The sequence below is a fragment of the Leucoraja erinacea genome, chromosome 5, assembly GCF_028641065.1.
Source record: "Leucoraja erinacea ecotype New England chromosome 5, Leri_hhj_1, whole genome shotgun sequence".
NCBI classification, from domain to species: domain Eukaryota; kingdom Metazoa; phylum Chordata; class Chondrichthyes; order Rajiformes; family Rajidae; genus Leucoraja; species Leucoraja erinaceus.
The window spans coordinates 17495054-17522395 of record NC_073381.1 but is presented as its reverse complement, the minus strand read 5'-3'; the positions used below and the strand labels follow the sequence as shown (position 1 = coordinate 17522395).

General features: G+C 45.4%; 2 protein-coding genes across 10 annotated transcripts in view; one reads left to right on the top strand and one right to left on the bottom strand.

Moving 5' to 3' along the window:
- Positions 1-2759, top strand: part of strn (striatin, calmodulin binding protein) — an 88174-nt gene extending 85415 nt beyond the window's left edge. For both annotated transcript variants that reach the window (XM_055635136.1, XM_055635135.1), the window contains 2 exons: positions 52-138; positions 538-2759. In XM_055635136.1, the coding sequence (XP_055491111.1) occupies positions 52-138; positions 538-707 (257 nt within the window). In that variant the 3' untranslated portion in view covers positions 708-2759. The remainder of the gene's footprint in view (positions 1-51; positions 139-537) is intronic.
- Positions 2760-3773: 1014 nt separating this feature from the next.
- Positions 3774-27342, bottom strand: part of vit (vitrin) — a 35148-nt gene continuing 11579 nt past the window's right edge. For 2 of the 8 annotated variants that reach the window (XM_055635127.1, XM_055635126.1), the window contains exons 7-22: positions 26907-27089; positions 26190-26228; positions 26029-26088; positions 25878-25940; positions 24352-24420; positions 22942-23010; positions 20662-20730; positions 18888-18968; positions 18467-18532; positions 17768-17824; positions 17243-17299; positions 16666-16813; positions 15896-15999; positions 12638-12864; positions 10512-11025; positions 3774-6091 (exon numbers count right to left, since the gene is read on the bottom strand). In XM_055635127.1, coding sequence (XP_055491102.1) covers positions 5913-6091; positions 10512-11025; positions 12638-12864; positions 15896-15999; positions 16666-16813; positions 17243-17299; positions 17768-17824; positions 18467-18532; positions 18888-18968; positions 20662-20730; positions 22942-23010; positions 24352-24420; positions 25878-25940; positions 26029-26088; positions 26190-26228; positions 26907-27089 — 1985 coding nt within the window. In that variant the 3' untranslated portion in view covers positions 3774-5912. The remainder of the gene's footprint in view (positions 6092-10511; positions 11026-12637; positions 12865-15895; positions 16000-16665; positions 16814-17242; positions 17300-17767; positions 17825-18466; positions 18533-18887; positions 18969-20661; positions 20731-22941; positions 23011-24351; positions 24421-25877; positions 25941-26028; positions 26089-26189; positions 26229-26906; positions 27090-27342) is intronic. The other 6 variants (XM_055635128.1, XM_055635130.1, XM_055635131.1 and 3 more) reach the window with 6 other exon arrangements.

Genomic DNA, 27342 nt, shown 5'->3' with positions numbered 1-27342 from the left:
ATACTGCATCATTCATCTAGTTTCTAACAAGTCAACTATATTTATTTCCAGGAAAAATGCTTCATTCAATGGTAGCTCATTTAGATGCTGTCACAAGTTTAGCTGTGGATCCAAATGGCTTGTACCTGATGTCTGGCAGTAAGTATCCACTTAAATTACATCATAAATACATTAATAATCTGTGTGTACTTTCCCATGAACCCTTAGCACCCTCCTGAAACAAGTTGAAAGCTACATCAGTAATAATCCAAATCTCATTTTAACTGATGCAATGACTACTATATTACTATAATATTCATGCAGCCTCTTGGCAGGCATGTTCTGAGAACTTGTAAACCTGCCAAATGGCTGGGATTTCTTGTTCAAGATATGAAGGTACGATGGTACTTTCGAAACTTTATAGTTTTGATTTCTTGTCAAGTTGTTTCTATGGTTGGATTAGCACAGCGATAATTATCGATGCATTACTGACCAAGGAAATAATCCAACTTTTACTGTCTTTTACCAATAATTTATGTTTTTGCTCACCCTTAAAAGGTCATGACTCTTCAATTCGTTTGTGGAGCCTCGAGACAAAGACCTGCATTCAGGAGTTCACTGCACATCGTAAAAAGTTTGATGAGTCCATCCATGATGTGGCATTCCATCCTTCCAAATGTTATATTGCTAGTGCTGGGGCAGATGCACTGGCCAAAGTATTTGTATGATAGTTTTCTGTATACTACTTCAGACCCTCTATTTTCGAATGGTGTCTATGACACTGCCAGACATGGGGATAACATTTGCTGCCCAGCACTCCTGATACTTGGATTGCAGAGACTGCAGTTCTGAAACAGCTGTGCTTAGGTCCAAGGGATTTGTTGTTTATGTTTTTCCTTAAGTTAATGTCTCTTATCCTGGAGCTGCCCTGTTTATCCAGGCAGGCCTGGATAAAACTGGGTGTGAGTATATTTCCTGCTCTTAGAGAATTTGGTACATCAAGCAGTACCTGTATGAAAGGTGAAGTCTGTTCTCTGTGCTGGGCAGCTAGCAAGGAATGTCTATTGAGTGGAGAGGCAAGCTGCAGTAATTCCAGGTTAAAGGGATCTGTAAAAGTCCAACAGTAGAGTATTTTCGAAGACAAGATGCCAAACATTTGCAAAACAATATAAAAACCTCTGAAACAATTGTACAATAAAACTGAATGTTTACATATGGGAAACAATATCTGTAGTTGATTATTGTTCTAGCTGCCTGACTGTATTAGACTTGTGCCAGCAGCTGTGTGATCCGTGAACTCATTTCTCCTTCAAGACTGTTTATGAAGTTTTAAGGTAAATTTGAATCGTCAGTAAATTTAATGGCATTTGGAGTTGTGAATAATTATACATTTAAGGCATTTCTTTAGCACTTAGATAAACACTGACATTTTTAACTACAGTTATAAGAAGGTATACTTTTTAAGCACAGTAGTAGATTTGTGTCTTAAATGGGACTTTAACATCGGGTATTTGAATGTCTAATCCTTTCACTAAAAAGTTCATTTTAATTTTAATGACCTGGAGAACTACATATTGTAAACACAGCAATGGAATGTTTAATAGTATTATTGTTGGGGTGTTTTTACTCTTGGGGTTTCTTTGTAATTCATAAACCTTGGCATTAACACTTCATTGAACTGGTATTGGGTGATGGTATGAGAATAGAATGTAGCACAGGGCTATTTTAAGAGATTTTACTAATCTGGTTTTCAAGTGACAGGCCATCTTTTTAATGGCACGATTGTGATTGCCACTGGACACGAGAGTAAGATAATTTTACAGCAATGATTCTTCATGTTGGAGGCCAAAAATGGCATTAAATCAAAGCCACTAATTCCTTTTAAAAAGTGTTTAAATATTGAGCATGTTTGACATTGGCCGACAGTTGCAGCTGTTTGCTATTGCAAATAGGGAATCCTGCTTTAAAGTTAGCTTGCTAAAATTCCCCATTTCTTGGTCCAGTAGCAGGTTATTTAGGAAGGGAAATCTATTTTAAAAATGAATATATGGGCAGATAAACTATTTCAGAAAGGACCAACTTTAATACTGACAGTGGTATGTATATGGAAGGAGCATCAATGCTCAAGTGACTTTGAGAGTTGGGCACATCTGCCACTTTTACCTGCGTTTTTGTGAAAAGTGATCATGTTTTGATCAAATTGCATAGGAGAGGCTTCTAAGCATCATGGTTATTTGATACTTACTAAAAGATAATTTTCTTGTAAAAATGCAATTGTTATTCTATGATGTATTCATCTCTTTTCTCAAATGGAAAGTGATAGATTTTATTGTAATAAAATTCTGATATTTCAGAAATTGATGCATTCGCAATGTATAAATTTAGCCAAGTCATCTGATTTTTAGACATCATGTGACAAAGATAATAAAAGTTTCCGTAAGGTGATCCCATGAAATTCCAACAAAACAGTCTTCGTAACAAACCGTCATCCCTATTTCAAGTAATGGAATTTTGAGCGATGTTTATCATTAAATGAACTCTCCTCTCAATTAAATCTTGGTTATACCCACATGTATTCGATCAAAATAAAGGACTGAAGAGGTTTTTCAGCCAGATTCCACAGGTTCTTCATTCTAACTCTCCTTTGGACACATGTTTTTGTTTTGGTTGGCCTTTAAAATGTAATTTTCCATTCCTTTCTCATGTAAACAAATATGTCTACCTATGTCATCAGTTCTCTGATGAAACTGACTGTCCATAAAGAGTTTTTATCTTGTTCATGGTGAGGGTGGCAGTTGTATGATTTGCCCCTCCCCGCCCACCCCACACTCACACCCACACCAGCTCCATGTACATTTATATGCTGACGTGTTCTTGGGTCTAATTCTTCAGCTATCGGGAAAGCGCTGTCTAACTCTGGGGAAAGACTCTACTCAGCTAGAAATATTTTCCACTACAAGGTGTTTATCATGAATAAACTGTCAACCTCTGCAATATTGTCATCCTGTCCATAATAAAGCTATTTTATCGTTTGGCACATTGTATTTGGTTTGTTTTCAATTGCAGTGTACAAACCTGTCCCAGTTGAACCATTGTGACGTGTTAGTTTCTTACATTTAGGTCGTTGTATAGTCCAATTTAAATCTTGAAGCACTGGATAGTGAACAGAATTAGGACATCAGCAGTCTTCCCTTCTAGTCCATTCCAAAGGGTGTACCAACTGTATACCAGGTGTCACAATGAGTACCAGACAGTAGAAGGAAGAAATTGGTGTGCACTGGATATTCTGCCCGCAAATTAAATGAACACAATGCCCTTGTCCTTGGTAATAGCAGTCTTTAGGTTTGTGAGATGCTGTTGAAGGAACAGAGACAAGTAGATGGTGTAAACTGCAGGCACCATGTGGTGGTGGTGGAAGGTGTGAATGTTTAGGGTGGTTGGTGAGGTGCCAGTCGAGCAGGCTGCTTTGCCCCCAAATGAATTGAAGCTACTTGAAAGTTTTTGAACTGTGCTCATCCTGGTAAGTGCTAAATATTAGTCATACTGCTGGCATGTGCTATGTAGATGGTGATGGGGTTTTGAGTTGGCATGAAGTGGGCCACTCACTTCACGATATCCAGCTTTTGACCTGCACATATATTGATAGATTGGCTACAGCAAAAGAGGAGGCTATTTGTCCCTTATATCCATGTTAACCCTTTTGCTGTAATCTTTACTTCATTATATTCAGAATCCAACAACACGCCTTAAACATTTTCTCCTCATTTCGCTCAACAAATACACACATCACAGAGTTAAAATGCCCGTAATTTTTATTTGGTTAGGGAATCATGTACGGTTCGCATGAGGGCCAAAGTCCTTCAGAACCATCTCGACCACTATGCTTTAAAAATTATTTTGCAGATGTCCAACATTCGATTTTAGTAAATAAAATAACTGTACATATACACAGCAGTTCTTGGCTTCAAGTGAGGATTCTAAGCAAGAGAATTGTTGCACTAAACCAGTCACTGAATGCAGATGTCTTAGTTTCCCGTTACAACAATACTTGAAAAGCAAATGCAATTATTTTGTTCTTGAGGTGTGGGCACCAGAGGTAGGGCAAGATTTGCTGTATGTTTGGTAATCTGAGGTCAGTTTGGGGATGTTCTTAAATGATTTTCAGAATGCAGAAATGCAGGTAACACGGCCAGCAATTTTTGTCCATCCTGAATGAAGAAGGTGGTGAGTCGCCATCTTGAATTGCAGGTGAGAACTTACTATTACTGTTTCTCTTTCAAAGTATTGACAAATTACACAGAAGAATGAAATTGAGGATATGACTGCAGTTGGAGAGAAGGCTCTGGGATTTGGAGCCTGTGATGATAAGACCAAAAAAAAAAAAGGTGACTTGGAGGAAGCCTATATGTGATCTTGTTCACCTTGGCAGCAACAAATTGCAGGTTTGAGTGCTGCTGTTGGAATAGCTCAGTTAAGTAAATGAGCCTGCTGCTGTGTAAATATTCATGGAGGTAGATAGCAGGACAGCAATTTGGTTGACAAACTGCCCTCTGAAATGGCCCAGCTTGTCATTCAAATATATCAACCACTGTACAACTTCAATAATTTTTGTTTTCCATAAATAATTACAATTTATTGACTGCGTAATGTGGGATTGAGTCTCCAAACTTCTTAACTGATAGTCTAATATACTCCATTCCATTTGTCTCCACTGGAACTTTTACTTTCTACTGAATAAAGAGCCTTGTGGGTTGATTATCCTTTCCAACTGGATCTTGATGTTGAGCACCTGCCAGGTTTTGGGTTGTAGAGGCATTAATCCCTATTCTAAGATCACTGCACAGATGGAGGGTGATCAGATTAGGAAATGAACGTTGACTGCTTGCGCATCATTCTACTGACGTACATAACAGTCAGTCCTATATTCACAGAAGGGTGCTGCTTCCTGCTTTCCAAGATGAAGGTCTGTGAACCAGCTGTTTGGGGTTGAAACTGTATTGACTGCCATTTCATTTGTTGAGCCTTCCTGAGCAAGGGTTATACTCCTCCTCACCCCAAAGTAAGCTCGGGGTTGTAAGATGTGTTGGGGTGCCTCAGGACCTCCTTCTAACACTATATAACATCTTTGACTTTTTCTCGACTAGTTTGCATGTTTATACTTGAGGACTCCACCAGGATTCCAGGCCTGAGGTAATCTTATTTCCATCATAGAGGGGAATGCCAGTATGGGATCTTCTGAAAACATACATCACCCACCATAGCAAGTATGGTATGTGTTTCTAGCTTCTTCCATGAATTCTATCCTTTATCATCTACTGCACTGCGTCCCCATCAGCAGAATATTCTTCCTCAGGCCTTGATACCTTTCCTACAACATACATGGTTACCTTTTGGGGAGAGGGAAAGGGTCAGGCCATTTTTCCCCTTCCCTTACACCCCCATCCACCAATGGGCCTCACGCTGGAAGAACACAAGTTGTTCCATATGACTCGCCCAGACCAATGTCAAGTGCCTATAATAGGAATTGATTTACCCAGTCCTGCCTGGTCCATTCCTATCCTCGGGGATCCAGGAGTGGGGCCTGCGCTGGCCAGTAGATCCTTTGCTGTCATGGTTGGGATTCCCAAATGAGGAATCTTCAAGGATTTTAGAACAGGATCACTAAACCTGAGGGATAGTTTGCAATGGTAGGATTAGGTGAATTAATCTAGGAGTACCTCCTGCCCAAATATGGATGTGGGTTATGTGGTTGATCCTCAATAGATCACTCTGCTTTGCATCTACATGCCTCTAAAAAGCTTGGTGTCAGCAAGAAAACCGGAAGACATGGGACAAAGTCAGCCCACCTTGGTTGGATAGTTTAAAGCTGGCCTTTTAAGACGGTAAGTGTAAGTTGAGCAGCTAAAGGTTTTGCAGCCCTTTGTGTGGTTTGTTTAGTTGTGTGGCTGTGAATTGAATTCTTGGCAAATGTTGCGCACAATCCGAGGCACGAATTGATACAGACTGTTAAACTCGTCCACGAAGAAGGAATGGTCCTTGTCAGGATCTGTGGCAATGTATTCCAATTCATCCGTCGCTGCCCAGGCGATCCCAATTGCGTACGCAATCACACCTGCAGAAGGAAGACAGGTAAGATGGCTTTATACATCTTACAGAATAGGACAGAACACAAAGTGCTGGAGTAGCTCAGGTGGTCGGGTAGATCTCTGCAGGACATGAATAGGCAACATTTCGGTTCAGGGGCCTTCAGACTCAACCAGCCTTTTATGTTCTACTTACAGAACAGATCACTTCGACAAGGCAGTCCATATGGTGTTTGACATTCTCTTGCTCTATTCCTTATACTAGTAACACAGCTTTCTTTTTTTTTTAATCTCACACATTCCCTTAAATGTATCGAAGCTACTTACAATCAACTACTCCAGCAGAGAATTTAAATGTTAGTCTTGCAGTGAATTCACCTAACTGCTCTCTGGTTGAAAATTTTCCAAACTTCCTTGTTGAATTATTAGCAGCCGTTTTATATTTATGGCCCCCAGATTGGACAACTTCACTCATGGAAAGATTCTCTATGCATGTACCCAGCCAAACACCTTCATTAAAGACCTACCAGGTTACATCTCAACTTCTCCTTTTATAGAGAAATGAGCCCCAGTCTGATCCATGGTACCAGTCTTTGGGAAGGATTGGATTGTCTACAGTAAGCACTGAAGCTCAGAATTGCCTAGATCACACTATTGTCATGGTGTATCACTAATGAATTTAGTAGAATAGCAGCAGGAGGGAGGGAAATAAAATAAGCCAGAATTGTTTTCATTAGGCCACAGAAGCTTAGACATTTTCATTTTCATTAGGTCACAGAAGCTTAAACAGAGAATAAGAGATGGTGGGTTTCTTAAATGTGTATATTTTAATGCTAGGAGCATTGTAAGAAAGGTGGATGAGGCTTAGAGCCTGGATTGACACCTGGAAGTATGATGTTGTGGCGATTAGTGAAACATGGTTGCAGGAGGGTTGTGATTGGAAACTAAATATTCCAGGATTTCGTTGCTTCAGGTGTGATAGAATTGGAGGGGCAAGAGGTGGAGGTGTTGCATTGCTTGTCAGGGAAGATATTACAGCAGTGATTTGGCAGGATAGATTAGAGGGCTCGTCTAAGGAGGCTACTTAGGTGGTACTGAAAAATTGGAAAGATGTAGCAACACCTATAGACCGCCTAATGGGGAGCGAGAATTGGAAGAGTAAATATGTAAGGAGATAGCAGATATTAGTAGTAAGCACAAGGTAGTGATTGTGGGAGATTTCAATTTTCCACACATAGACTGGGAAACACATTCTGTAAATGGGCTGGATGGGTTGGAGTTTGTAAAATGTGTGCAGGATAGTTTTTTTGCAGCAATACATAGAAGTACCTACTAGAGGAGGGGCAGTGCTGGACCTCCTGTTAGGAAATGAGACGGGACAGGTGGCGGAGGTATGTGTTGGGGAGCACTTCGGGTTCAGTGATCACAATGCCATTAGTTTCAATATAATTATGGAGAAGGTCAGAACTGGACCTAGGGTTGAGATTTTTGATTGGAGAAAGGCTAACTTTCTTTGATTGTGTCCCTTTTTAAAAAGCTACTGTAATGCGCCTTTTTAAATTGCCCCTCGGGGACGAATAAAGTGCTTTGAATTGAATTGAATTGAATTGAACTTTGAGGAGATGTGAAAGGATCTGAAAGGAGTGAATTGGGACATTTTGTTTTATGGGAAGGATGTAGAAGAGAAATGGAGAACATTTAAAGGTGACATTTTAAGAGTACAGAATTTTTATGTCCCTGTTCGGTTGAAAGGAAAGAGTAAAAATTGGAAAGAGCCATGGTTTTCAAGGGAAATTGGACACGGTTCGGAAAAAGAGAGATCTACAATTATTATAGGCAGCATGGAGTAAATGAGGTGCTTGAGGAGTATAAAGAATGTAAAAAAATCTTAAGAAAGAAATTAGAAAAGCTAAAAGAAGATATGAGGTTGCTTTGGCAAGTAAGGTGAAAGTAAATCCAAAGGGTTTCTACAGCTATATTAATAGCAAAAGGATAACGAGGGATAAAATTGGTCCATTAGAGTCAGAGTGGACAGCTATCTGCAGAGCCAAAATAGATGGGAGAGATATTGAACAATTTATTTTCTTCAGTATTCACCAAGGAGAAGGATATTGAATTATGTGAGGTAAGGGAGCTATGAGATTCAAAGAAGAGGAAGTACTGACACTTTTGAAAAATATAAAAGTGGATAAGTCTCCAGGTCCTGACAGGATATTCCCTAGCACGTTGAGGGAAGTTAGTGTAGAAATAGCAGGGGCTATAACAGAAATATTTCAAATGTCATTAGAAACAGGAATGGTGCCGGAGGATTGGCATACTGCGCATGTTGTTCCATTGTTTAAAAAGGGTTCTAAGAGTAAACCTAGCAATTATAGACCTGTTAGTTTGACGTCAGTGGTGGGCAAATTAATGGAAAGGATACTTAGAGATAATATATATAAGCACCTGGATAAACAGGGTCTGATTAGGAACAGTCAACATGGATTTGTGCCTGGAAGGTCATGTTTGACTAATCTTCTTGAATTTTTTGAAGAAGTTACTAGGGAAATTGATGAGGGTAAAGTGGTGGATGTTGTCTATATGGACTTCAGTAAGGCCTTTGACAAGGTTCCACATGGAAAGTTGGTTAAGAAGGTTCAATTGTTGGGTATTAATGGTGGAGTAGCAAGATGGATTCAACAGTGGCTGAATGGGAGATGCCAGAGAGTAATGGTGGATGGCTGTTTTGTCAGGTTAGAGGCCGGTGACTAGTGGGGTACCTCAGGGATCTGTGTTGGGTCCACTGTTGTTTGTCATATACATCAATGATCTGGATGATGGTGTGGTAAATTGGATTAGTAAGTATGCAGATGATACTAAGAAAGGTGGTGTGGTTAATGAAGTATATTTTCAAAGTCTACAGAGAGATTTAGGCCATTTGGAAGAGTGGGCTGAAAGTTGGAAGAGTGGGCTGAAAGATGGCAGATGGAGTTTAATGCTGATAAGTGTGAGGTGCTACATCTTGGCAGGACAAATCAAAATAGGACGTACATGGTAAATGGTAGTGAATTGAGGAATGCAGTTGAACAGAGGGATCTAGGAATAACTGCATAGTTCCCTGAAGATGGAATATCATGTAGATAGTGGTAAAGAAAGCTTTTGGTGTGCTGGCCTTTATAAATCAGAGCATTGAGTATAGAAGTTGGGATGTAATGTTAAAATTGTACAAGGCATTGGTGAGGCCAATTCTGGAATATGGTGTACAATTCTGGTCGCCAAATTATAGGAAAGATGTCAACAAAATAGAGCGAGTACAGAGGAGATTTACTAGAATGTTGCCTGGGTTTCAGCAACTAAATTACAGAGAAAGGTTGAACAAGTTAGGTCTTTATTTTTTGGAGTGCCGGGGGACTTGAGAGGGGGACTTGATTGAGGTCTTTAAAATGATGAGAGGGATAGACAGAGTTGACGTGGATAAGCTTTTTCCATTGAGAGTAGGGAAGATTCAAATAAGAGGACATGATTTGAGAATTAAGGGACAGAAGTTTAGGGGTAACATGAGGGGGAACTTCTTTACTCAGAGAGTGGTAGCTGTGTGGAATGAGCTTCCAGTGGAATTGGTGGAGGCAGGTTCGATTTTATCAATTAAAAATAAATTGGATAGGTATATGGACGGGAAAGGAATGGAGGGTTATGGTCTAAGTGCAGGTAGATGGGACTAGGTGAGAGTAAGTGTTTGGCATGGACTAGAAGGGCTGAGATGGCCTGTTTCCGTGCTGTAATTGTTATATGGTTATTTAATCCAGCCATATATTTGGCCAGCTCAGTGGCACAATGCAGCCTCACAGCTCCAGAGATCTGGGTTCAATCCTGATCTCTGCTGTTGTCTGTGTGGAGATTGCACCTTCTCTCCGTAACCGTGCATTTCCTCTGCGGTGCTCCCGTTTCCTCCCACATCCCAAATGACGTGTAAATTGGTGAATCAATTGGCCACTGTAAATTGCCCAAAGTGCATTTGGCAGAATCTGGAGGGGAGGGTAAACGATGAGAATATGGGGAGAATAAAATTGATTAGGCAACATTTGTGTAATGGGTACTCGATTAGTTGGTGGGCCAAAGGACCTGGTTCCGTGCTATATCTTCAGAACACCATACCTTTCCAACTAAGTTTAGGTTTATTGTCACGTATACTGAGGTAGAGTGAAACACTGTTTTGCATGCTATAACGTATGTAACCAACTAAATAAGGCACAAATCTGTTCTCACTTTTAAGAAGATTGGGACGCTTGGATTTAAAGTGAACCAGTAAGGGCAGAGTTGAAAACCTTTTCTCCCAGCGAGTTGTGATCTGGACCCGTATGGAAAGTCAGGTGGAGACAGATGAAGACAAGCTTTCAAAAGTGAAAAGGACCCATTACCCAACGGAAGAATTTGTAGAAGAGTACTCCACTCCTCCCTGCAGTGACTTACCATTCCTGTGGGCAGCAAGCGCAGGAGTCCGAACATCATCATATGAGCGGCCGTCAGTGATGACAATCATGAGCTTCCTCTTGTTGGGTTTGGACTTGCTGAAGAGGTGTTTGGAGGCATAGGTGATGGCTTCTCCTGTGCTAGTGCCTCCGCTCCAGTACCTAATGTTCTTGACGGCGCTGGACACTGCTTCCCTGGTGTTGTGTTCCCCAAAGCCAAACTCCAGCCTCTGATCGTAGGTGTACTGCACCACGCCCACCCGGGTGGCAGTGTCTGAGATCTCAAACTCACGGCTGATGTTGGCCACGAACTGCAGCACGGTGCGGAAGTTGTCCGTGCCCACGCTGCTTGAGCCGTCCACCACAAAGCCGATGTCGGCGGAGTTGAGGCAGGTCTTGCTGCAGACCAGGCGCTCGGTGTCGCACACCCTGTGGACCAGCGGGGCCACCGCATGCTGCAGTTGGAACCAGCTGGGCACATTGATGGCAAAGTAACCAGTGGTCCTGCAGACAGACTGGTGTGAAAAGAGAGAGAAGGTTACAGACCCAACATGTGCCACCCTAGTATTGCCCCCATTCATCCAACCACTCACAGCCTTACATTCCCTGAATCAACATGTACCAACATTCAAATTAGAGCCAGTGTTGTACAGCACGAGTTTGGCCACACAGACTGGGAAGAAAGAACTCTGGATTGAAACAGACTGAGAAGAGAGAATCAGATGAACCACTGGAAGGAGAAAGTTAGCGGCAGAGAGAAAGAAAGCGAAAGTGTTTGGATGGCACAGAGAACAGAAAGGAAAACAGTGGCGTTGAAATTGATCTGTGGCCACAAGTGTATTAAAGGGCCAGCAAACTCTACTGCAGACTTCAACACCGTATTTTAAACTGCACACTTTCCCTCACATGCTCTGCAGCAAAGCCATCAAAAATAAGGTTAGTCCAGGCCAGGTCAGGGGAAAGTGGGGATTGGGGATTCCTGCAGATTATGAGAACAGTGCAGCGAGCAATGCTATGAAGACAGAAAGGGAATTACTGGAGTAACTCAGCAGGTCAGGCAGCATCTCTGGAGAACATGGATCGGTGACATTTCGTGCCATACTGTTTACCATTTAAAGATAAATTGGATAGGTATATGGACAGGAAAGGAATGGAGGGTTATGGTCTGAGCGCAGGCAGATGGGACTAGGTGAGAATAAGTGTTCGGCACGGACTAGAAGGGCCGAGAGGACCTGTTTCCGTGCTGTAATTGTTATATGGTTATATATGGAGTCGAGACCCTTCTTCATACGGATAGTTTCTGGATTTCCCATCACAGTGCCAGATCTTCAATGGTGGCTACATTACGTTGGCTGACGGTCCCACAAATCCCAAGGATAACAGTTCTTGTTTTAATCCCATTTGCCTGCACCTAGCCCATAGCCCTCTAAACCATTCCCTCTGGTTTACAGCAAGAGGGGAGAGAGGCATAGAGAAGGACTTATAGAAACTTACAAAATTCTTAAGGGGTTGGACAGGCTAGATGCAGGAAGATTGTTCCCGATGTTAGGGAAGTCCAGGACAAGGGGTCACAGCTTAAGGATAAGGGGGAAATCCTTTAAAACCAAGATGAGAAGAACTTTTTTCACACAGAGAGTGGTGAATCTCTGGAAGTCTCTGCCACAGAGGGTAGTTGAGGCCAGTTCATTGGCTATATTTAAGAGGGAGTTAGATGTGGCCCTTGTGGCTAAGGGGATCAGGCAGTATGGAGAGAAGGCAGGTACGGGATACTGAGTTGGATGATCAGCCATGATCATATTGAATGGCGGTGCAGGCTCGAAGGGCCGAATGGCCTACTCCTGCACCTAATGTCTATGTTTCTATGACTGAGGGTCAACTATTTCACTCAAAGGGTTTTGCATGAATGGAACAAGCAGAGGGAGTAATAGAGGGTGCAATTACGACATTTAAAAGATGTTTGGACAGGTACATTGATAGGAATGAATTAGAGGGTATGGCCCAATACAGGCAAGTAGGACTGGCTCAATTGAGCAATTTGGTCGTCCTGGATTAATTGGACTAAAGGGAGTGTTTCCTAAATGCTAACATGCTCAATAGTTTAGACTGCTGCAGAATCTGTGAGTTCACCTTGTCCACAAAGTCACTCTCCACCATGTTCTGCCTTTCGTTTTGATCGGCACCTTCCACGGTGATGAAGAAGATGTTGATGCCGGACTCCCTGGCGAGGCGAGCGGTCTCGCCCACCTTGTCCGTGGGCCAGCCGTCCACCAGGACCACCACCACGTTGGGGGCCCCTCCACGGTTCCCTTGCTCGCTGGAGAAGAAGCTGCCGATGGTGTGACTGAGAGCTCTGCCTGCAAAAAGACAGGGTCCATGCTGTGATCGGTTTCCAACTTGCAGTCAAACCCTGTTCCCCTGTGTTGATGCGATGCGCTAGAACTTTATTTATCCCAGGAGGGAAATTGATCTACCAACATTCATAAAAACACAAAATACATGAAACATTAAATTAAAGTGACAAGTGGAAAGGATTGGGGATGTGCAAAGATAGGAAGGGAGTGAAATCAGAATTGAACCCGAGTGATTGACCGTCTTTAAGAAGGAACTGCAGATGCTGGAAAATCGAAGATACACAAAAATGCTGGAGAAACTCAGCGGGTGCAGCAGCATCTATGGAGCGAAGGAAATAGGCAACGTTTCGGGTCGAAACGTTGCCTATTTCCTTCGCTCCATAGATGCTGCTGCACCTGCTGAGTTTCTCCAACATTTTTGTGTACCTTCTGAGTGATTGACTGCTCAGTAGAGACACTGGGGTCCTGGTGTTGACAGCTACAGAGAAAGACTGGGAAGTAAGAACTCTGGAATGAGGCAGACTGAGAGGAGAGCATCAGATGAACCGCTAGAAGGAGAAAGTTAGCAGCAGAGAGAGAGAGTGAACGTTTTTGGATGGCACAGAGAACAGAAAGGAAAACAGATACTGGGGAGTGTCATCATCCGCAACCTATTTCATGACCCCTATTTGTGGCAGTTAACCTTAATGCCGTGTTGTTGACCCTGCGATAGATACTCCACCCCAAATCCGTCAAAGGTCATCACATTAATATGAGACTTAATAACCTAATGCGCATCGTGCACTGAAAATAGATCTCAGAGGTCATAGGGTCATACAGCAAGGACACAGACCATTCACTAATCTCGCTACAATTTAGAAGATTGAGGGGGGGATCTTATAGAAACTTACAAAATTCTTAAGGGGTTGGACAGGCTAGATGCAGGAAGATTGTTCCCGATGTTGGGAAAGTCCAGAACAAGGGGTCACAGTTTAAGGATAAAGGGGAAATCTTTTAGGACTGAGATGAGAAAAACATTTTTCACACAGAGAGTGGTGAATCTCTGGAATTCTCTGCCACAGAATGTAGTTGAGGCCAGTTCATTGGCTATATTTAAGAGGGAATTAGATGTGGCCCTTGTGGCTAAAGGGATCAGGGGGTATGGAGAGAAGGCAGATACGGGATACTGAGTTGGATGATCAGCCATGATCATATTGAATGGCGGTGCAGGCTCGAAGGGCCGAATGGCCTACGCCTGCACCTATTTTCTATGTTTATACCTATCCTACTTTATTCCCTCCACATTCCCATCAACCCCCTCAGATTCTACCACACACGTTGGGCTTAATCTTCAGTGGCCAATGCACGCACCATCCTGCAATTTTTTTGGGGAAGTGGGTGGAAATCGGAGCACCTTAGCCAAACCCATGCTGCTGGCTTTATGAGAGTTTCATTAAACAGAGCTTCCCTTTCTCCTGCTGCCCACAAGTGCAAGCTGAAGAGTCTGGGTTCCAGTGTGAGGTTGTTGATCCTCAGATTCATTGCACGGGCAGTTTCCTGTTCGTTTGAGGACAATTGTAGAAGATAATCAACCAAACAAACGAAGGGCACTCATCTAGTTGAGTGGAGTCCACCAAAATAGGAAATCGCTGCTTTGATCCAACATAAATTATCTCTATGGCACCGTGCACATCCACTTCAGGAAGTCCCAGTCTAAGTAGTTTTGTAATGCGGTCGCAGTTGCCATGCAAGAGATGCACACAGCAAAATCCCACAGTAGGGTAGGTGGAATAATCTAGAGAAGAGACGGATCACACCTGCTCGCTGTCAAATAGCAGCATTGAATCTCTTGTATCCTGGAGGGAGGCCAGGCACCACCTCAGTCAGTGGTGCACCACCTCAGCTCTGCCCTTATGCTTGTGCTCCAGTCTCTGAGTGACTTGAGGTGAACCTACAACCTTCTGGCTCGGAAGGATGAGCAGTAGTAACAATAATGCTCTTTAAGCTAACCTACAGTGCAGCAGGGGCTTCTGAAGTAAAGCAGGTCTGTTTCACCACAGATGGTCTCTGTGGAACATAGAAACATAGAAAATAGGTGCAGGAGGAGGCCATTCGGCCTTTCGAGCCAGCACCGCCATACATTGTGATCATGGCTGATCGTCCCCTATCAATAACCCGTGCCTGCCTTCTCCCCATATCCCTTGACTCCACTAGCCCTTAGAGCTCTATCTAACTCTCTCTTAAATCCATCCAGTGACTTGGCCTCCACTACCCTCTGTGGCAGGGAATTCCACAAATTCACAACTCTCTGGGTGAAAAAGTTTTTTTCTCACCTCAGTCTTAATTGACCTCCCCTTTATTCTAAGACTGTGGCCCCTGGTTCTGGACTTGCCCAACGTTGGGAACATTTCTCCTGCATCTAGCTTGTCCAGTCCTTTTATAATTTTATATGTTTCTATAAAATGCCCCCTCATCCTTCTAAACTCCAGTGAATACAAGCCTAGTCTTTTCAATCTTTATAACATTATAAGGGAAAGAGAGGTAGAGTGGTTTGAGAAGGAATTCCAGAGTTTGGGAATATCAGAGTATGGTTTTGAGGTGGCACAGCTGCCAACTCGAAAACAAAGGATCCATCTCCTGGTGGAAGCGTGATGGGGAGGCTGGTGGGGAAATGCTGGCGAGGCGGATGGGGTTATAGGAGAAGAGCAAAGTTCGAGGGATTGGGTGGGAGGTAAATGGGGCCGGCTGAACTGACTGAGGTTGTTGGAGGCAAGGAGTGGGGAGTTGAGTGGGTAGGGATAGTTACCAGTGAAGCAAAAATAAAGTAAGCCCTAAACAGCACTTGTTTTAATTGGGGTGAAGGATCCCTTGTAAATGGATGACAGCAAGCTGGTCATCAGCTTCTGAGAAGGTTCCTTAAAACACAACTTCACCAATGTGGCTTTGATACACTAGCATGCACACAGTGTGAAGCCTTGCCCTGTGCAAGGCACTGAAATATCCTCCTTCTGGAAGGGGATAGACTGCTGGCTCTTACGAAGGGCATCGCACTCACCCACATTCGAGAGACCACCTTTCTGTGGAATCTTCTCGATGGCACGTTTAAGATCACGGGAGTTCTGGTAGGTCTGTAGGTTGAATTCAATGCTAGCGTTGTTCCTGTAATGACAAAATATTGCTCTCCATTAACATTCAATAAAGAAAGTTATGCCTTTCACAAAGCCAGAATATTTTAAAGTGCTCTCCTCCCTTATCTTGTTTGCATTCTTCTTTGCAAAATGGTATCTCGGAATCGGCAGTACATTCCTAGATCGCTCCCAAGCTAAATTTCAGTTAGATGATCAAAGATTTGTGATACAGTCATAGAGGCATACTGTATGAAAACAGGTCCTTCGGCCCAACTTGACCACGCCGACCAACATGTCCCATCTACACTAGCCCCACCTGCCTGCATTTGGTTCATATCCCTCTTAACCTGTCCTATCCATGTACCTACCTGTATAAATGTTTCTTAAACGTTACGGTAGTACCTGCTTCAACTAGCTCCTCCGGCAGCTCGTTCCATACACCCACCACCCTATCATGTGGAAGATTTACCCCTCAGATTCCTATTAAATCTTTTCCCCCCCCCTCACCTTAAACCTATGTTCTCTGGTTCTTGATTTTGCTACTCTGGACAAGAGACACTATGTATTTATCCGATCTATTCCTCTCATGATTTAGTCATCTTTGATGAAGGAGATGAATTTTAAAAAGATGGGGAGGAGGGGAAGGGAAGGGTGTTCCTGAGCTCAGGGCTTTGACTTTGCTGTTGATTCTACTCACCCAAACTGAACAATGCCAATGAGCGGGCCTGCAATCCCAATATCAAGGGTTTCTGCAACACTCATCAAGAACTTCTTCTGGATTCCAAATCTTCGCCTTCCTATGCTCCAGCTTCCGTCTACCAGGAATGCCAGGTCCACCTTGCAATCTGCAAGCGAAAAACAAACTGCTGGATCAACTCAGTGGGTCAAGCAGCATCTGTGGAGGCAAAGAATCAGTCAATTCTTGACAAATGCAAGACGGAAGATAGCCAATCGAGGCAGAGGGAGAGGTGTGGTACCAGATGAGATGGGGAGGGGTGATGAGCAATCCGCAATGGTGGTGAAAGATTAGCCCCACACCACCCCCACCAGGAGACTTGTTTCCCAACCTTCCAGCGTGTGCTGTCAGGTGGAGCTCCTTGTTGGGAGCTTGACTTCATCAAATGTAGACAATAGGTGCAGGAGTAGGACATTCGGCCCTTCGAGCCAGCAGCACCATTCAATGTGATCATGGCTGAGGTCCACGTGGCCAGTGGTAAAATATAACTTTGTTCAATCTCTTTACAGGCAACAATGAGGCAAAAATGTGTACGTACTTGGATCTCCTCGGGAAACCAGCTTCTCAATGAAGTCTTGGTCTCTTGTGCTGAAACCTGGTACAGGAGAAAGCCTAAATCAGTGTGTTTACCATCAATAATGCTTCCTCATCCTCAGCCCCAATGATTCCCCAGCTAGTCAGGACACATCTATCCAGAATAGAGCTTCCCAAAGTGCCTATCCATGTATCTTTGATTTTACTTTCAGCTGGGATGCACTGCAGGTTATCACATCCTACTACAGTGCAGGATATAATGTCCTTTAAAGTAAAACGCAGGCAGGGTACTTGCTGCTTTTGTCTAAAGGTATTGCAGGAAACAGTTCCTGATAAACTGGAGACCAAAACAAAGCAGGCAGCGAATTATCCAAGTTTACATGGAGCCGTACGGCACATAAATACCACGTCCATGCCAACCATTGTACTTATCAGTACCACCTACATTCACCTGCAATTGGTCCTGTAGCTTTTTATGCCTTACTATACAAAGTAGTTGTTGTAACCATGCGCTCAAAGTTTAACTCACCCCTGGCATCAAAGTCCGATTTCCAAAAATTAATCTCTGTTTCATCGGTGTTCTGATCTGGAGGGGAATAAGGCAACCAAAAGGTTTAGCTCAGATTTTGAATGAGGATAACAAACTATGCCTCGGCTTTAGATCCCTGAGACGAGACACTCGTATGCTGTTGCCTCCTATTCAGCTTAAAACCCCACAATACAATGTTTCACACACCTGCCCTAGTGCGTTCTACCGTAAGATACAGGAAAGTCCATTCAGGTCATTCAAACTGTCCACATCAAAATGACAATCACCTGTGGGGTTGTGTTGTGTCATGGACTTCCGTGTTTGTGCTTTTTTTTAAAATACGTTTTATTTATTTATTATTTATTTTATGTTTCTTGATTGTAAGGAAAATCCATTTTGTTGTCTCTTATGAGATAATGACAATAAATTGAATACAATCACCATGAGATGGAATAACTACTTCAAAGGAATAAAACCAAATGTAAATCTACAGATAAACAGCCGCTGTAACTAATCAGCAGAATAATATCTACTAGTGGAGGAGAGATTAACCATTGTACAGGCCAGAGGCCTTCTCCTGTGTTTTTATGGCAGCTTTCTGTACAAAGGAATGTTCTTTGTGAATGTAAACACAAGAGAAAGTCAGTGGTGCATTATCTTGTGACATGTTGAATGTAACACCAGAAATGATTCACATACTTGGCAACGTGGGCGACTCTGGGCTGTATTCCCATGGTCTGTTCCTTGGTGCCGCAAGCCTTTGACCTTCAATGAAATAATAGCAACATTTATTTGTTGTGACCCCGAAATATTAATCACGCCAGGGGGAGTTTCTGATTAGCAGCCCACAGCGCATTAGAGAATGTTGCTGTTTGCAGCCATGTCAACAAGTGTTCGCCAAAGACATGCAGGTTTGTAGGTATATTGCAGGATGTGAAACTGGGATAACAACTAGTGTACGGGTGATTGGTGGTTAGTGGAGTGGACTTGGTGGGCCGATGGGCCCCATTTACTCGCTGTATGTCTAAACGAAACAAAATGTTAAATCGTGAGGGGAATGTCTATGCTCACTTGCATAGCTGTGAAAGTTGGCACAAGCACAATCAACAGAGCCACATACCATGGTCTAACGAGCTGAACGTCCCTAAGCTTGGATCGTGGACTCGGTGATCCTGGACTCGGTGATCCTGGACTCGGTGGTCTGATAAGTTAAACAGAACAATTGTTGAACTAAATGTGTATGATGGAACAGCAGATACCGGTTTATACCAAAGCAAGATCCAGGACAAGGGGTCACAGCTTAAGGATAAGGGGGAAATCCTTTAAAACCGAGATGAGAAGAACTTTTTTCACACAGAGAGTGGTGAATCTCTGGAACTCTCTGCCACAGAGGGTAGTTGAGGCCAGTTCATTGGCTATATTTAAGAGGGAGTTAGATGTGGCCCTTGTGGCTAAGGGGATCAGGGGGTATGGAGAGAAGGCAGGTACGGGATACTGAGTTGGATGATCAGCCATGATCCTATTGAATGGCGGTGCAGGCTCGAAGGGCCGAATGGCCTACTCCTGCACCTAATTTCTATGTTTCTATCTGAAGAAGGGTTCCGAACCAAAACGTCACCTATTCCTTTTCTCCAGAGACACTGCCTGACTCGCTAAGTTACTCCAACATTTTGTGTCTAATTATTGGGCTAAGTCTGATCAATTTCTGGTCCAATAAAGTCTGCTCTATTTCACTGCCCTTCATGACACAGACTAATCACCATAACCTGATCAACACTGATAGCTTACAGCAAACCCGTGCACAGAGCAGGAAGAATTTGGCAACACGACACATTCCTCCTGTGCTTGTCCTGTCTCAGGTCACATTGAATGGTGTTGCCTTTGCACCATAAGGCAGCCCATTCAGCCCAACTGCTGCTTGCTGGGATTTATACTCCTGCCACAAACACCCTATATTACCCCTCAGCTTATCCCCCCCCCCCCCCCCCCCCCCCCCCCCGTAAATGCATCCTGCTGCACAGTCATATCCTTCCAGAGCCAGCGAGTTCCACATTTCCAACATTCACCAGGGGAAGAGATTTCTCCTCCATTTCCTGATGAATTTTGAATTGACACAGGATAGAAACAAGGGGAGAGAGGGATTCAGAGGGCGTGAAGAGTGGGTGAGGGGGATGGGAAGATGAATCCGAACACTTCTCTCCACAATCCCAGAATCAGTCCAGCAACAGCTCAGAGATAGAAGTCAGGAGAACCTGTGGTCCATCCCAACAGCTGGAAGGATGGGAGATCAGAATGCACCCTCGTGTTGTGATGCTACACCTGGAGTTCCTTAATACCGTTCCTGACAGTTACACTGGCTTGCACCCACCCACGACCGGTCTCCCACCTCATGAAGGGGAGCCTGCCCTCATCTAGTTTTGGACTAAGTCAACCCCTGGCCAGCTCGCGTGTTGCATTCCTTAAACCTCTCTGATCCAGGACCTCTCTGATCCACTACCTTTTCCTGTTCGGCCAGGACAAATCTGAGCTAAACAGGCTCTGCAAATCCTTGAGGATTGGCTCGAAATCCAAGGGCAGCAAGAGTCTTGGTGAGAAGGACAAGCCCCTACTGCAGAAGTGTTCAAGAAGGAACTGCAGATGCTGGAAAATCGAAGGTACACAAAAATGCTGGAGAAACTCAGCGGGTGCAGCAGCATCTATGGAGCGAAGGAAATAGGCGACATTTCGATCCGAAACGTTGCCTATTTCCTTCGCTCCATAGATGCTGCTGCACCCGCTGAGTTTCTCCAGCATTTTTGTGTAACCCCCTACTGCAGATAACTGGCCAGGCCTGTGACATGAATTAAACTTGGACATTGTTATGTAATCGGCACAACAGTACCAAGTGTACTTACTGCGAGCGTTCTGATCGAGGTCCAGTAACCACTTCTCGTATTCAGTCGGCCCAGGCTTGGAGCTGTACGCTGTAAGTGTGACAACAGTTAGCCAGGCCTGATCTACAGTGCGTGGAGTGTGGTGGGTGGGAGGACCATGCAAGAGGTGGGATTCTACCTGCACACTCCAGCACCGGTTAATAGACACGGATCACCTCTCAGGCAGAGGGCAGCAATGCTTCCCAATCCACGGGCCCTGACCCAGGGGCGAGAGGTCAACTCCTCACCGCCATTATGGTCAGAGTCTGCTGGATGGCCAGAGAGGACTTTGGGATGATGGCAGCAGGAATTAATGGTGTAATAGTCCTTCATTGTCACGTGTACTGAGGTACAGTGAAGTTTGATTTACCACACAGTCATACCAAAAAAGCACCAAGATACAAACCTACATAAAGATTAAATATAAACAGCCACGTGTGAGAATCCCTAGGGCACCCGGCTTAAGTGGAGACCCACAGCCATCAGTTCAATGTCCGGGCCACACACACACATGCTCCTTCACTGACCGCTGTACTCTCTCTGCAGTCCCCGTCTGCCCAAAGTCAGAAAGCTGTCCACAGTAATAGAAACATAGAACATAGGTGCAGGAGTAGGCCATTCGGCCCTTCGAGCCTGCACCGCCATTCAATATGATCATGGCTGATCATCCAACTCAGTATCCGTACCTGCCTTCTCTCCATACTCCCTGATCCCTTTAGCCACAAGGGCCACATCTAACTCCCTCTTAAATATAGCCAATGAACTGGCCTCAACTACTTTCTGTGGCAAAGAATTCCAGAGATTCACCACTCCCTGTGTGAAAAATGTTTTTCTCATCTCAGTCCTAAAGGATTTCCCCTCTACCCTTAAACTGTGACCCCTTGTTCTGGACTTCCCCAACATCGGGAACAATCTTCCTGCTTCTAGCCTATCCAACCCCTTAAGAATTTTGTTTAAGAAGGAACTGCAGATGCTGGAGAATCGAAGGTACACAAAAAAGCTGGAGAAACTCAGCGAGTGCAGCAGCATCTATGGAGCGAAGGAAAGAGGCAACGTTTCGGGCCTTAAGAATTTTGTAAGTTTCACCACTCTGTGTGAAAAATGTTTTTCTCATCTCGGTCCTAAAAGACTTCCCCCTTATCCTTAAACTGTGACCCCAACATCGGGAACAATCTTCCTGCAACTAGCCTGTCCAACCCCTTAAAAATGTTGTACGTTTCTATAAGATCCCCCCTCAATCTTCTGAATTCTATCGAGTACAAGCCGAGTCTATCCAGTCTTTCTTCATATGAAAGTCCTGACAACCCAGGAATCAGTCTGGTGAACCTTCTCTGTACTCCCTCTATGGCAATAATGTCCTTCCTCAGATTAGGAGACCAAAACTGTACGCAATACTCCAGGTGTGGTCTCACCAAGACCCTGTACAACTGCAGTAGAACCTCCCTGCTCCTATACTCAAATCCTTTTGCTATGACTTCACTCCCACTCCACCCCCACTCGCACCAGACTCCAGGATTACTGCTCCCACGGCAATCCCTCCAAGTCCCCACTGGGGCAGGCAGCTCGTCCATTGTGACCTCATATTCACCATTGTGATGGACGGCCAATAACTTTGACCATCTTCCTCCTTTTCCCGCATGTTCCTGTTTCTCTGGCCTCCACCCTCCTGCAGGACTCTGCAACTCCCACTGGTGAACGGCCACCAGAACCAGTGTGGACAATGTGGAGCAGCCATCCTTATGTGGGGAAGTAAAGCGTCTCCCACAGACTCCAATCCGCATTCTCATCCTGAGCTTCACCTACCATCAACTCCTCCTCCTCCTGAACCCATCGCACTGCCTGCACCCATCCTGTTGAGGCCGACAGACTTGCCCTCAACCAACCAAGTCATATCCACCACCTGCGCCCATCCCACTCTGTGCTACAACCTCATCCGAAAAAAAACATCCTACATCCACCCCAACCTCCACGATCCCACCACCTGCACCCATCCAGTTAAGGCCTTTAGACTTGCTCCCTCCCAACCTTGTCACATCAACAACTTGCATCCATCCGGATGCCTGCACCAAAGCCACTATGTCTGACAGACCCACCCCCACCCAACCAGTGCACATCCTGTTCCCATCCCACCCAACGTGCACTAACCGGAACCCCCCCCTCCCCCATCCCCACACACTCACAGCCCCTCTCCCCGTGGTACTGCAGGGACACACACCCTTCAGAGGGGCGGGGGGGGTTAGTTTGTGCTTCAGTGAACCTGACCTGGGTTGCCGTGGGTCTTCACTTCACTCCAGGAGTAGGCAGGGTCGGGGGACTGGCCAGCATAGTCAGCTGTAGACACAGGGAGAGTCGCCTGTTAAACACCGTCAATGGAACTGTAGACGTGTGCGGGGAGCCTCGACACCAACGTACCGCAGGGCAGAAGAGGGGCAGGCTTTGACACCGCAAGGACAACGCAACTCTCCCCCCACTTCCCATTACATCACGGGAATCAAACTCCCACAGATAGAAAACTTGCACAGTACATTAATAATCTGTGTCGATATCATCTCTCCATAACACACACACAATTGTGCATACACTCACACACACATAAACAAACTCTCTCATGCACACTGATTCTCACCCACACGTGGACTCTTGCACAGATTCTCAACCACACAGATATACACATTGTGCACACTGACATAATGTGCATGCACACACATGCAAGTGCAAACACATACACACACACACACACACACACAGATTATACATGTGCTTATGTACACACACACACAATGGTGTGACTAGGGTGGCCAACTGTCCCGTATTAGCCTGGACATCACGTATATTGGGCTAAATTGGTTTGTTCCATACGGGACCGCCCTTGCCCCGTCCCGATGTAGTGCAGCCCATGGAGTGCAGCAGCAGCTCCTCGCCTGTGGGCCCGTCGGTCGGCAGCCCGGCCAGCTGTCCAACCTTCGGACCTTCACTTACAGCCGACACCACCACCCCTCCTTCTCATGGCTGATCATCGGTTCATGAGTTGGATCAGGGTGTCGGACTTTGAGCGCGGGCCAAAACTCCTCAGCTGGGCCGCCGGCTGGGCTTTGTGTGCACTCCAGCACCCGGGCCAACCCATCATTCACCCAGCCACGGACGAGTCGGTCAACGAATTGCCGTCGGGAATTTGTCCCTTATTTTGACCTTTAGTCCCTTATTTGGGAGTGAGAATGCTGGCAACCCTGGGTCTGACCATGACTGGGCCACACGAACTCCGTTATATTTCACAGAATGATCAGTCTTCCAAACTCCAAACGATGGCTATTTCTCAGCTGTATTTATACATTTGTGTGCGTCCCCCACCAATTCCCCTTCACAATAATGCATCTCGCTGAAGCAAAAATTGCTGAGTCAGTGGAATGTCTGAAGGACAATGTATTTACCCTTCTGAGGAACTTTACACAAGACAAGGCCGTCTCAATGTACTCCACTGCTGGAGAGGAGCCCGTGTTGGAAGCCACAACTCATGTAGCGATGGATGAAACTCTGGCCCAAAGACCATAGCGTTCTGTGATCTTTGCTCTGGCCTTCATTGTGAATCTCCCCATATGTTGTGAACCCACCCATGTGCATGTTGTGGGGGCTGTGGACTGCGGAGCGATGGATGAGTGGTAACGGTTCACTCACCGCGTTGTTTTACCGGAGGAACCAGCCAATCCGATCTGGGCCGTGCCAGCTGAGCTTGTCTGGTGAAACCTGTCGCAAAAGAATCACCGCCAGAGTGTGAGGGAAGAGATCAAATCAGCCCACTGCTCCCAGACCCCTCTCTGGAGGGGTGAGAGAGAACAAGCTATGTCCAGAGAGGGAGAGAGTGAGAGAGGAGGAACGAGGGAGAGAGAGAGGAGAGGAATGAGAACGAGAGGGAGAGAGAGAGAAGAGAGGAATGAGAAAGAGAGGAATGGGACAGGAATGAGAAAGAGAAGAATGGGAAAGCGAGGAAGAGGAAGAGGAAAAAAGAGAGGAAGAGAAAAAGAGAGGAAGAGGAAGAAAACAGGAAGTGGAAAAGAGAAGATGAGGAAAAGAAGGAGAAAGCAGAGAGAAAATAAATAAAGTAACCTGTGTGATTTAAAACTTGTTTTAAATGCTGACAAGACAAAGCTTATGCTGTTCACTAAAGCTAAATCAAAGCCCTCGGATCTCCCTCCTATCACCACTTTGCAGAGCTGTGATTGAATCTGTGTCTCAATATAAATATCTGGGAATTATAATTGACGATTCTCTCTCTTTTAAACCTCATATCCAGCAACTTATGAAAAAACTAAAGATAAAATTAGGTTTTTACTTTAGAAACAAGTCTTGTTTTTCTTTTGAAGCCAAAAAAAGACTTGTTGCTGCAACGTTTATGTCTGTGTTGGACTATGGTGATGTTTTATATATGAATGCATCTTCAAAATGCCTACAGTCTTTGGACACGGTCTACCACGGAGCACTGAGATTTGTTACTCATTTTAAAACCCTCACGCACAACTGCTCATTGTATGCTCAAGTTGGATGGTTTGCCCTGTCCACCCGCAGACTCCATCATTGGCATATCCTTATTTATAAGACTATCCTCGGTGTTCTTCCTTCATACCTGCAGAAGTATGTGATTCGGAAAAGCACAGGAACTTATCAGCTCCGCTCTGAGGACTTGTTCTTACTAACTGTACCTAAAGTCCGTACTGAACTGGGGGAAAGGGCATTTAGTTACACTGCTCCCTTCGCATGGAACCAGCTGCAGAATGAACTGAAACTTAAGGAGCTGGCTTCTATAAACAGATTTAAATCCCTTCTTAATGATGTTGAAGCGGGCTCTTCTGTCTGTACATGCTTTGTTTGATGATGTTCTGACTGTGACTCTATTTATATGTTCTCTGTTGTTTTTAAATTATTGTCTGTAACTGTGGAACTGTGCTGCTGCCTGTCTTGGCCAGGACTCTCTTGTAAAAGAGATTTTTAATCTCAATGAGACTTCTCCTGGTTAAATAAAATAAAATAAAGTAGATAAAGGGAGAATGAGATGGAGAAAAGAAGAAAGGAGGTGAGGTTAAAAGAGGGAAAAAAGATGAAAAGCAGATAAATAAAGGGATAGGAGTGTGTAGAGGGGGCAGGGTGCAGGAGTGTTGGATGCCAGGGGTTGTGTCTGTAGTGCCCACATGTTGTGAGTGACCCACCGTGAGTGGGGCCCAGGCCTCCCGTCTGACGTACCGCGACGGCCGGCTCTGACCGGTGAACCCCTGGTGGCAACAAGAGCAAGGTGCAGCATTACACAGAGCGATCCCACCCACACATTGAATACAAGAGAGCGGAGGGGCGGTGTGGTACCTGCATGCGGCAGAGGGTAGAAGCTGTCGGCAAACCCGGACAATCCCGACTCCCGGAACGCTGGTAAGGAAAAGTCACTCAGTCAGCCTGGACTTTGACAGCATCATATGCCAGAGGCATCAGTTAGAGAGACAGAGAGACAGACAGTGCCGGCTACTTACCTGATCGTTGCCCAATGCCCACTACAGAGTGACCGTGGCCTGGAACCAAAACAAGGCGTTAGACGTGGGTTAACAAGATTCACCCACAGTAGTGCGTTGTGACAACTAGCGGCACTGTGTTAAAGGGACAGTCCTCAACGAGAGAGAGTTAAGAATCCTATGACCGTTCAGAGAGAGAGGATGAGAGGGTGGAAGAGAGGAGGAGAGTGGGGAGAGACGAGGAGAGGAGACGAGTTGAAGGAGAGAGGACGAGAGTGGGGAGAGACGAGGAGAGGAGGAGAAGTAGAGAGGGGGGAGAGAGGAGGAGGGGGAGAGAGGAGAGAGAGAGAAGGAGAAGGAGAGAAGGGGGGAGAGGAGAAGGGAGGAGAGAGGGGGAGAGGATGAGAAGGGGAGAGAGAGAGAGGAGGAGGAGGGGGAGAGAAGGAGGAGGAGAGAGGGGGAGAGAGAGGAGGAGAAGGGGGAGAGAGAGGATGAGAAGGGGGAGAGAGAGGATGAGAAGGGGGAGAGAGGGGGGGGGGGAAAGGGAGAGGAGAGGAGAGAGAGAGAAGGGAAGGGGGGGGGGGAGAGGGGGGGAGAGAGGGGGGGGGGGGGAGGGGGGGGGGGAGGGGGGGGGAGAATGACACAACTATAGGGCAGACCACCAGAACCCTTTTCCAAGGTCGTGTTCCTGTGCTGTACTGATCCATGCCCCACCCCTGCAGTTTGCACCCCACTCACCTGGTTCCCTTGCCCCTGGCCACGGCGAGGCGGGCTGTCGAGAGGCGGGGGTCGCCCCGGGGGTTTCGGGCTGGTGGAGGTGGGTCGGGGAGAGTTGTCGTGGAGCCGGCCGCGAGGTCGCGGGCTGCCGGGCGATGGGGATGCTGGTGGGGGCCGGCGCTGCCGTGGTCTTCAGCCTCGCTGCTGCCCAGAGCACAGAGCACAGAGAGAAACAAGGGCAGTGAATGAGGCGCCACAGACCCACCCTCACCCCGCCCTTCACCACTACCCCCACCCTCTCCTCTCCCCTCCCCTCACCACCCTCCCCTGCCCCTCGCAACCCACCCCACACCACCCACCTTGCCATCCTCCTCTCTCTTTCCCTTGCCCTCCCATCTCCTCTCCACACACACAGACTCCCCTACACACAAACTCGCACACACACACACAAAGACAC